Source organism: Thermobia domestica, chromosome 2 (assembly GCF_964235325.1).
Source record: "Thermobia domestica chromosome 2, izTheDome1.hap1.1, whole genome shotgun sequence".
In the NCBI taxonomy this organism is placed as follows: domain Eukaryota; kingdom Metazoa; phylum Arthropoda; class Insecta; order Zygentoma; family Lepismatidae; genus Thermobia; species Thermobia domestica.
Window position 1 is genome coordinate 93,356,333 of NC_137455.1, and position 12,242 is coordinate 93,368,574.

The 12,242-nt window shown below is 36.2% G+C and overlaps 1 protein-coding gene across 1 annotated transcript; it reads left to right on the top strand.

Annotated features, from left to right (window-relative positions):
* Positions 1 to 1,916: 1,916 nt before the first annotated feature.
* LOC145679108 (uncharacterized) lies at positions 1,917 to 3,899 on the top strand. Its single transcript, XM_081749702.1, has one exon. It carries the CDS (start codon positions 1,917 to 1,919, stop codon positions 3,897 to 3,899), a length of 1,983 nt encoding a protein of 660 aa, XP_081605828.1.
* Positions 3,900 to 12,242: the final 8,343 nt, after the last annotated feature.

Below are 12,242 nucleotides of genomic sequence, written 5' to 3' on the forward strand. Positions count from 1 at the left end.
AATTTCTGAGGTACCGTACAATGAGATATTTGTTTTTAATTTCATGCTTACTTTGTTAGATATCGCCATGATACTTGTAGGATATATTCCTGGTGTACCAAGATTTATTTTCAGATAGTTTTCGTCTGTCTGATGGCAGTGTTTTCAGCCAAAACAATTAATTCCCAAATTTAGGTGAAAAATTCGGAAAATTTTCCTTTTCCCCTCTATTATTTCCCTCTTGCTAGCTACATTGAAACAAAAGTACCACTACCTGAAAGCTTCCTTTTTGGCCTACAGAACACACCATAAAAAAGTTTCAATAGGATAATTAGAGAAGCTGTAGCCCCGGCATATCTGTTGATTTTTATTTCTGAGGTGTAATAAGTGTCGAAATTTCATGTGTATGATGACAGAGATTTTTTTCTTTTCCTCTTTGAATGGAAGCCAGCGACTTCAGGATTTCACTTTACCTTGTCAACACACCAAAGAATTTTTTTAGGTGACTTGAACTCATATAGCAGCAGTGGTGCTAGATTCAAAAAAATTTGAAATTCGCTTAGGGATTTTTTTGTAAATTTTCGCCCCTACATTTCCCTCAATAATTTCCCATCCGTTGACAACAATGCAATGTAATTTACACCAAAAATAGCCACATCCATTTTCTAGAAAACAAGACCTTAACCATATCAAACGAATAAATGGTTCTTGAGTAATAAGTCACAAACTGAAAATGTAGGAAAACGCCAAAAATGACCTGAGTCCGAAAGGAATAGGTACCAAAAAAAAAAAAACGATTTGTAAGTTACGAGGGCTTCAACTCAAGTTCTGTTGATTATTTCAATAATCTGCAACATAAATCAATAAATAATAGTTGCCAGAAAAAAAAACAGACATTTGAAAAAAAATGAAAAAGGACGATGTTTTTATTGAAAAAAAAAACTTCACAGAAAAAAACGTTTTTTTTACACTATTTACACAACCTGACGACCAACTGTTTAGTGATTTTTTTGGTTTGAAATACAGTAGCCTACATGAAAAGTAGTAGTTTTTTTTTTTTTTTTTTCAATTAAGTCAGTATACTATGAATCGAATGTAGCATATACCCACGTACTTCCTGAATTTTAGGTGGCTATACGATAGTTTCCGAATCTCAAAGGTGGGTATACGCCGTATACCCTCCATTACACCCCTGTCTATACGTAATACACGTATTAAAAAAGTATTTGTTAAATGGTGCTGAATTGGGTAGAATTGTACCAATTTTTTCACAAAAGGGGATGAAAATGCGAGCGTGGTACCAAGGGCCGATGAATGACAAAAAGGGCTGAATCTGGTACAATTGTACCAAGCGTGAGAACTACAGAATATTGTTCGATGTTCTTAACCAGTGTTGCCAACGGCAGCGGTTTCCCGCTAAATCTGGTGGTTTTACGATCGTGTCTAGCGGTAAAAATTGGCTGGCAGCGGTGCAGCGGGAAACCTAGCTTTTTTAAAAAATATATCCAACGTATTTAAAAACATGCTACTTTTTGATAAAATGTCTTACTGTTGTATTTTTCTTATCTATGTATTGAACGAGTGCATTGCAGATGCTTGCAAATTATTTGTGTATTATAGAAGTGGTATGTGGCAATGTTGCTCTCGGGACGTAGTATGTAGCAACGTTCTCTTTTTTCGAAATCAACGGGACAATCCCGTTTAATCGACACGTATGTTCGTCCCTTTCGTTCATTCACTGGATATGATCGTTCCGAATTAAGCATCCGAGACGGCCTAATTTTGTTCGAATGAGGATTCTGTTCCCGCTACCACTTCCCGTCAATTAATAGTTGTTAGTTGATAGTTCTGTGGTCGGTCGTTTCTTTTTCCGGTTTATGCGGACTTGTGCTACTTTTAGTGTTTCTTCACTACAATTGTCATTGTGTGGTGTAACAATGGGACGAACAAGAGCAGGTTATTCTCAAAAATTTAGAAAAGACTGGCTAATTGATCCAAATTTGAAAAACTGGCTGTTGGAAGTTGAGGAAGATCGTACGATAGCTCGGTGCAAATACTGCAAGTGCAATTTGAAAGCAAAATTTTGTGATCTTATAGCACATAGCAAAACTAAAAAACATGTAAGTGCAGCTGAACCTTTTAGTTCAAATAGACAAAAGAAAATAGAATTCCCGGTGACAAACGTTTCTTTTGATACTGCTCGAGTCGAGGCAGGGTTAGCTTTATTTACCGCGTGTCATTGTTCTATTAGAAGCATTGACCATCTTAGTGAATTGTGCAAACGCTATTTCCAAGTGAAAGAGGTACACTTACATCGTAGTAAGTGTAGTGCTATGATCAAGAATATTTTATCTCCATACTTTAAGGAGAGCCTTCGGAAAGACATTGGTGACAGTGACTATAGCATTCTTCTTGATGAATCAACAGATATTGGTGTAGTCAAACAGCTAGGATTATGTATCATTTACTATTCTGATGCACGCTCTACTGTCGTGTCTACTTATTTAGGAATGTACGAGTTACAATCGGCTGATGCTAATTCAATTGTGAAGGTATTAAAAGTAGCTTTGAAAGATTTTGGGCTTGATTTGAAGAAACTACGCGGTTTAGGGACTGATAACGCTAATGTCATGGTGGGAGTTAACAATGGTGTGTACCAAATTTTGAAAAAAGAAATCAATCATCTCGTGTTAGTTCGTTGTGTTTGTCATTCTGTGCAACTAGCTGTGTCCACGGCGGCCTCCGAATCACTCCCTCGAAATTTGGAATTTATGATTTCCGAAACTTATAATTGGTTTGCTCGATCACCTCTCCGGCAACAGGTGTACACAGAACTGTACAGAGCTATAAATGAAGGGTCTAATCCACTTAAAATTGTACAGGTGTCCCATACTAGGTGGTTATCAATAGAGATAGCAGTGAAACGGATTCTTTCGCAATGGCTGGAGTTAAAAACGCATTTTCAAATAGTGCGGAACAGTGAAAAGTGCTACACATCTGAATTGCTTTTCCAAATGTACAGTGATCCGAATAATGAAGTGTATTTTTTATTTTTGAATCCTATCTTAGCAGAAACCCAACACGTAAATCAATCTTTTCAATCGAACTCTGTTGACCCAAGTAAGCTACTGCAAGATCTTGTCTTGCTTATTGAAGGACTGGCAAAAAGAATAGTTGTACCAAATAGTCCAGTTAATTTGTTAACTGAGAATATTAAAAACTATGTGAGTTCCAAACCTTATCTGGGTTATGATGTTGAGAAAAGAATAGGAGAACTAAAAACGGCTGGTGAACTTACGATTGAAAATGAAAACACAATTAGGGAAAGATGTGCGAATTTTATTGTTAAGCTGGTATCACAGCTTCAACAGCGTTTACCTGCAAATGTTGAAATATTGAAAAATATTTCAATGTTCGCACCAGAAAACTGTTTGAAGGTGTTAAAGGATCCGATTATTCCTTTGGCGGAACTCATGGGCTTTCCTAAGGAAACCATAACAAAAATTGACTTTCAATGGCAAAAACTCACGTTAGTTGAGTGGAAAAGAACGGAAAATTCTACAGCGTTTTGGAGTGAAGTTCAAAAATATAAAGATGCAGCCGGAGAAAACCCTTTTCATGATCTTTCTAATCTCGCTTTGTGTCTCCTTGTTTTACCATGGTCAAATGCAGAGATAGAGAGAGCTTTTAGCCAGCTTAATCTCGTGAAGACGAAACATCGAAATCGAATGGGAAGAGAGATGGTTGACGCTATTCTTACTACTCGTGCAGGGTTGAGACGACTCGGGAATTGCTGCCATGATTTCGATTTACCTATTTCTATATTACAAAAAATTAATACTATGACAAGAGCAACGTACTCCAATCTACAAGTTGAAGACGAAGAATCGGAGGATGAATTAGCCCCATTAATGAATTAGTGGTAAGTACTTCTGTGCTTTAATTTTTTAGTGCATACATTATGATTAATTAAAATATGCAGCTTTTTCAGGTGTAGCGGGATTTTTAGCTATATTTGTAGATCGCGATATTTTTTGGTGGAATTCTGGCGGTTTTGGTTTTCAATTTCGCGGAATTTTGTGCAAACTCGTTGGCAACACTGTTCTTAACCATTGTACCAATTGTAATAATGGATTACAAAATTATAAACTAGAACACAAGGTAATATGAACAATCCTTATTAATACTTATTGTTCTGCACCCAAAGTCACCAGAATATTAATAAGATGTCTCGTGCTTACCTTGCACCAACTATTTGAAAAACTTCGATAAATTAAGAAATTTTAGTTAATTTATAGTTAAGAATTCGTAATGTTTTGCTTATTTTAATTAGTATTTTTAGAAGAAAAATATTCTGAAGATCGCTAAAACTTCAACAGCAAACAGGAATATTTTGATCAGTCTGACACTTCTGCCCTCTATTGAGCATGATATAACAATAACATTATTATCATACCTTCGTTGTTTGTGTGTGGATGACAGTAACCAGAAGAACCGTAGTTTCGTAGCAGAAGAGTATTTGCTCGATGTTAGTGTGCCCAACATTTGAAATATGCCACGTCACAGGCACGTAACCAGGACTTCGTAATAGTGGGTGTTCCGTTACGAAATTATTACACCAGGGTTCGATCATTCTAAACAATTTTACTGGCAACATATATTGGTTCGTTTAGCCAGAATTTCGTAATGGGGGAGGGGGTGACGTGACATGAAATACTGTGATTACACACCAGGGGCTAGCAACATACCAGGCCCGTATGCAGGGGGTCCAGGGGGCCGGCCCCCCTAAATTTTTACTGGCCCCCTCTAAAATTTTCACAGTAGGCTTGCAAATAAACTATAATATGGTGATGAATTATAATATTTTTTGATCACCCCCTTAACTTTCACCGGTCCCTCCCTTACATTTTCGGACTGGCTACGGGCATGCAACCTACCCATATTGGTTTGTTAGGACAGTAGTTTCTTACTAAGTATTTCAATAACAAACTATAAAGAAATCTCGAGTAAAAGAATATTTTTAAATAAGTATTGAAAAACATATAATCTTCCGAGGTCATTCCAACTCGATTCTTCTTGTCTTCTTTTTCTTATCTTCGTTTAATGTCCTCAAGGATAGCAAAGAGATCTCTTTCGTCAGTAAAGACATCCTATAAAATGGATTAGTGTTGCCGCGAAATTGAAAATTTCTTTAACAAGTGTAACTGGAATCTGTGTTGCCAGGTTCATATTATTGGTGATTGTGGGCATTTCTTAAACGGGTTCAAACCCGGGACCAAGGTTAAGGATAAGTTACTGTAATGAATAGAAATTTTAACTTCCATCTCAATGTTTTAATTGCTTATTATTTTTTGACAATGGCAAGTGAGAAATATTTATTTTGTTTCTATCAAACTAAAAATCTTGAGGGTAAGCCGCACCCGAAGATTATTTGTGAGGGTGCTGGAGCCCCGGAGAACCGTTGAAATGTAGCTAAATTACCATCCTATTAAAAACACGTCTTTCTCAGAAAATAATATTTTTGTTCTGTCTCCTGTAAACCTACGAAAATGAAGTTACGTTCCTCTTGTTCTGATGTGACGATATATAGTAATATATAAAAGTAAGTGAATACATATGTAGAAAGTAGTATTTATTAGAATTGATGCTATGTAAAGTTTTATACTAGGAATTTCTTGATAATTAATTATCAACCGACTTACGTCATTGTGCAAAAATTCCATCTTTGTATCACGTGGAGAAATTAATTAAACTAATGTTGCGAGGTTTGCGGAAACGTTAAGCAGGTTTTTTTTTATGTTTTAGTCAAGGATGTGCAGACGAGGCATTGGAAGTTAAAAATTTCAAGTTTAAAAGAAGTTGTTGCTTTTAGTGGGGGCCACATCAGGAAAAAAACTATAAAGATGGTATGAACTTTATCTTTCAAAACAGGACATCACCTTCTTCTAAAATATCAAGTGTTTCATTTCAGAGAAAGCAAGACTAATTTTAATTCGAAAGAATGGTTTTAAAAGAAATCTTGTAATAGTAACAGGTCTATTAATTTTTGGCGAGAGCATGAATATACAGAGTTTCCGCCTTAAATCCTTACCTAAAAGAAAACATGTGAATTTTGTGGAAACGAGGTTTGTTTGAAGAGTGGAGAAATGACAAAGAGACTGTCGCTTTTAGCTTCACAAATAACTACTCACAGACACGCAATTCAAGGAAGTACAGTGAATCTGTATAGCGTTTATATATAGAAAAACGTCAAAGGATCCACAGTTCGACACCAGACGAAGTTTATTGATTCTTTCAAGATTGTTCGTTTCCTCAACCTATTTTCACTTCAATGATCTTGCAATAAGGTCATACATGAGAAGTATTGAAAATCTCAGCCACTCCTTTCCTCAAAATTTTTAAATTTACACTGGACCAAACAACATTGTAAGTATTTACAATTCGTTCTGATAACAGTTTGTTTCCTCTCAACTTTGGCCTGGAGGTGATTCACGATGGCTTAATGGTAAAACATTCATGCGAGGGGTCTCTGTTAAAACCCCAGATTAAGTGAATTTGTGATGGACAACATAGTTTACGTGACTTTTCTTGGAGTTCTCCTTTTCCTCTCACGTTCTCATGTAACCAATGTTTTTCACAGTCATTCACTATCATTAATTATCCATCACTTTTGACCTGAAGTGCATTATCGTGTCTCTTATTACTAGAAGAATAAAACTTAAATACTTCATAAATAACCTGGCTCATATACGTTTTGTTACTTTCTTAACTGCGTTTAATATCCACTCATGAGAAGCGTACATAACAAGATGTCTATCTCTACACACACTTATTTATTATGTATCCATAGCAACAACTCTTTTCTTTCTAATTTCCAATTACAAAAGAATAATCTCTTGATATCTCTATGTATCCTTCTTTTCTTTTCACATAATACTGTTCCACTAATTCGCCTCTGATCGCCTTTTTATAAGCTGGCACAGATTGCCAATACTATATACAAAAACATAACAGCGTTATCGCTGTATTACCAGAGGTAAATGTGAGAGGAATCGCAATGGGGACGTCGATCCCTCATTTCCAAAGAATATCTATGGCGTCCCCCCACTTTCTAAAAATTACAATGGGCAAAGATAAGCACCGGAGACGCGTAACGTCATGCGTCCCCCTACCTTTTCAAATCCACTTTTACCCCTGCTTATAACTAGAAATTTAATTTCATTTGTAGTTCTTCACTTCTCCATTACGTCCTTGAATTTTAGAGGATATTCACAGAAATTCAACCTTAAGATTTATTTTCCAATCGAATTATTTCTATATTCAGTTTCATTTCTCTAATTCCAAAACGCTGTATTCTTTAACTGCTGTGTTATTTCAAATACTTTGATCTGACTTGTCTCCTTAAAAAAATACAATTATCAAAAGGAATACACTTTACGCAATTTTCTGTAATCAACATGTCAATTTTCCTAGAACATAAACAACGGCTTCTGTTGGCAAACACATTGAAACCTCAGCCTTGTTATAGTGTTGATCCACACAGGACAACCTATAGTCTACACATACACCCTTATGTACTTATATGCATGAATTCACACACCTGCGTATAGTCACATGTGAAGAGTACACTGGAACCACAAGCCAACGTACGGCTGCATTGCCTAGCCCTTTGACAGAAAATCATTATTAATTACAAATCCACATCCATATTGTAGTCACAAAGCATTGGAATTCCTCGCAATTCAAAGAGAGCGCACATCATACACAGTGTATTGGGAACCCATCTCACCTAATTCGGTTTAACAATTCACAATTCATTGCATCCTCAATGGGGACTAATGTTAAGTACTGTTCGAGAGGTACAGTAGTAGGCTGACTCTGAAATGTATGGATTTTGCTGCTAGATCCATTATGAGCTCCTATGTTAATGGAACAGGATTTCAAACGGCGTCCTCTTTCATTCATACCAGACTAGACTGTATGTTTGGGTTTACTGTTTACACGGGACAATAAATTGGTGAGATTTTCTAACGGTAATATACAGATTGTTTAACAAAGAAAACATATTTGGAAATGTCACTATTCGAACGTAAATATCACAATAATATATTGTATGTTGCAGTTGAAATTTCTTGTCGTTTGTTTACGGAACTTGTTAATCCTAATGAACAAAAACTGTAAGTCAACTGTAGCATTTGTCTGCTGTTCGTTCTTAATTAGTATATGGCGGCGTACCACCCCCAAAAAAATGATTTTTTTTAAAGCTATGGATTTATTTATTTTTTACAAAACAACTTTATTATCTTCAAGGAACTTTTCATTACACATAATACAGAAGTTGATTCACTTATATTCAGCCGAATTTGAATGTACCACGTATGTTGTTTACATCACCTGTTGTGTTCGATCTGCATACCATCCCTATTGACTATTGCCCGGCATCGAAGTTTCCATTGCAGGAGACTATGTTGCAGTTGAACCATGGCTATTGCATCCCCTCGTTTTTACAGGCCTTTCCACAGGTTGGTGATGGTGCGGATTTGACGATGAGACAGGCGCCGCTTTAGGAGCCCGAAAACACAATATTCCATTGGCTTGCATCTGGACTATTAACAAGTATGTCAGAGAAGGAAACTGCCAAAAAATTTCGGTTCCCTGATCCATACGGCGACACAATTCCAACGATGTTTCCGCTGTGTTAAATGCCTTGTCTTGGTGCAGTTCAAACTAGTTCATGTCTTGTCCGCACAATGCTGGGATATTGTAGGTCCAGAGCTCTGTACCGTATATTTCCGTAAAATACGATTCACAGTGACACGATCTACAGGAAAATTATGCACCTTACACATTTCTACGACGCACGACACCCTGAACTTAGAGACGGAAAGAGTCACAATGAACCCCTCCCAGAATATGTTCAGTTTCGGCGGTATCAGACTACGTTCGATTACACTGCTCTACCACGTGATCCCGTAAGATATTGTTTCTTGCTTCGTTGCAATCTCATGGTGATGGGTTGTGAATGTGCAGTACGGTTGCACATTGACTTCAGTTCAATATAACAGGATCAATCTGCTTACATTTGTCCAATTTGTGATTCAATTTTCTTTGAAACATTTTTTAAATTCATCTGTTTTGATGGCTAACACATCCTCCTTCGTTGTTGTTTTTCCTTCACCTCTTCTAGGGCATCAAATCGCTGTCCTTTCATATTCTTCTTCACTGTGAAAACATAAAGAAGTGGCACGGAGCGAGGTAACGTGAATAAGTCGCAAGTTTTTTTTTTTTTTTTTGCCAAGACCTGACCCACTAAAATGGCTGGTCAGTCAGAATCCGAAGCACAAATTTCGCAGCGACTCTTCTCATTGCCAAAACCACTTGTACACGTGACTCTTTCCCATGCAGTTGTCCTTGTAAGCTGCGCTCAACATCACAACAGTTTCTGCGACATTTTTTTCCGAGCAGGAAATACCATTTCACAGCCACACATTGTTCTCTTAAATCAGCCAACAGAAAAAAAAGAAACGAAATGAGAGCGAAACTGCTTTACGAAACAATTCATTGTGGCCATCTCAGGAGAAGCCACTGGGTATTGAACTCCGAATGAGTTACTGGACCCATGCTTAGAGGGAGGAAATGCGTACTACGAAGGATCCGTTCAGTGTAGTGCTAATCCGTATTTTTATCGGTATGTCTTCGTATACTTCCATTATATTTTGTTTTGTATTTTATTATATTCATCAAATTTTATATAATTACTAATTTACTTCGCAACTCAATCCAATAAAGACAAACATATAGCAACCATCTAAAAAAAAAAAGGAATGTTTATTTTAAATCTTAATTCACAAATTGTATTATACATTACATAGTTAAAAAATTATTATTTTCAGTTTCTTCTTCGGCATGAAAATAAAAATTGTCTCATTCATACCCAACAAAATGTTGCAGCTGTACTATGAACAGCTCCATTAGGAAACCGTTGAGTTTGAAGTTTAATTATCATACATTTAGGTTGTTATTCGATATCAGTATCAGGAAGAATATTTAGTGTAATTGACTTTTAATACTTATACAGGGTGTTGCAAAAATGTCACAATATTTGGCCAACAGATTCCTCACATCAAAATAAGAAAAAAGTTTATATGGGCCTGTGGTCGTAAGTGCGTATAATTTCAGGACTACCTCAGGAGAGTAATGCTCCCGGAAGTAGGAACGAAAAGCACAGTTCTGATTGGTTAGCGTTATCCATTTCTTGCCACGTTGCATTAAAATAGCAGAAATCAAACGATTTTTGTTGTCGGTCTTTGTGGCCGAGTGGGTTAGTGTTATATGCTAATAACAAATATCTATTTTGGAGTGAGTTCAAACCCGACCCGAGGAGTTTTTTAAACATTTTTATTTTACATTTTTATAACACTTTTTAAATTAAAATAATATGGAAATAATACTCAAAAAAGTGATTTACTTACTTTTGTGCAGATAAGTAGTAGTAATAGTAGGAACGGGTTAGAAGCCCCGCAGGGCTCGTTATGTTCCCCTTGTATTCCATGATATAAATTTTCTGACCAACTTAAAACAACTGGCTAGGATAGCGCGTAAAACAGCTGGTTAGAGTAGCGCGCGAAGAAAACGTACTTCCGGGAGCATTACTCTCCCGAGCGGGTCGTCGTAATTTCCTAGTTATAGGGTGCCGAAAAAGTGAAAAAAAATAACATTAAAGGTCCATAGTTCCACTACTATGGGACCTATCGTAGTCTGGTCATGACATCATTGAGTAATTGGTATGTGAACTATCTAAGTAGCCATGTTTAAGAATCCTGCAATACTTGCATATCAATTTTTAGAGAGGTAGGTGGAGAGTGATCAAGTACTCCCAAACAGCCTCTCTAAAAGTTATTGGCTTGACCCGACTACAAAAGGTCCCATAGTAGTGAAACTATGGACCTTTTAAAGTTCATTTTTTTTCACGTTTTCTGGACCCTATAACCACGAAACTATCAACTTTTGAGCACAGGTCCACATGAACATTTTTTCTTATTTTGATGTGAGAAATTATTGTGAGAAATTTTTGTAACACCTTGTCTAAAAGTTTACATTCAATTAAGCGTTTCTCAAAGATAGAAATGTATAAACATTAGTAAGTAAACATTCTGTAAAATTCTGTTTTAAAAAATCCATAGAGGATAGTTAAACGTTTTGGCGGTTAAATGATTATTAGGAATCATTAGTTTATATAGAATTAACAGCAAGAATTCAGGATTATTGTCGTTAATTTAATATTTTTTTATAAACGAAAATCGTTAGTTCATACTTAATATACTTTCTTTTTCTAGCTTTCATATTAAACATTTTGACGCTTACATCATTCGCCATATTTATAGAAGCAACAATACAACTCGTTACAATTATTAGTTCAATTGTCGAAATTTTCTGGTTGGAAGAGTTTATTATATTTGCCTTTCCATATATCATCATCCGACGGCAAATCTTCAAGGAAAGTCTTCATCCTTGTTTATAGACGTAACTATTCAGAGAAACTTCTAATTCCGTCTCTCTTTCTCACCCTTTTGCCTTTATACACACTGAAGTTTGTCATCATTATTAAAGCACAATTTGCTTCTTGTATTTGTTCAGGACTTTTGGAGGCATGTCACAGTAGCGTTTTAGACAAGTGAATCCGGCGGAAGATTTGCAAATACAGAAGCAGTTTTAGTCAATTTGCCTCTCGCGTATTTTTTTTCTTTTTAATGTAGAGTGACACACCATAAAAAGATTTTTCTAGTGGGAAATATGAGGCTATATAAATTCAATAACCATAGATGTTAATAAGTTTCTGGGATTGCAAATACTAAATTCTTTACTTGGGATTTTTTTTAACAATAAATGGGGATTATGTTCTACTATGATCGGTGGTGATGGGGTTTCAAGACGGTAACTTAAATACTGCAGTCTTGTACCAGTAAAAGAAACTTAATATGTTACATATTAAATGAATTCTATACATATACGAATATGGAACATAAAGGGGAACAAACAGAAGGAAGGGAGCCGCGGTGTCTCAGTAGTAGAGTGAGTATTCATATTGTGTGTAGGGTCTCTGGTTCGATCTCAGCTCGTACCAAGTGGGCTTTATGGTGGACAAACACAGAGTGCGTGGGTTTTTCTCGGGGTTTTCCGTTTCTTCCCATTTTCTTTACCGGTATTTCATCTGATATCATCAGCACAGTTTCCCTTAGCCTCGGTGCATAATTGTGGGATTA

Bases quoted from the DNA above. Each gene is read 5' to 3' on its own strand.
- LOC145679108 (XM_081749702.1), top strand. From the start codon at position 1,917: ATGGGACGAACAAGAGCAGGTTATTCTCAAAAATTTAGAAAAGACTGG.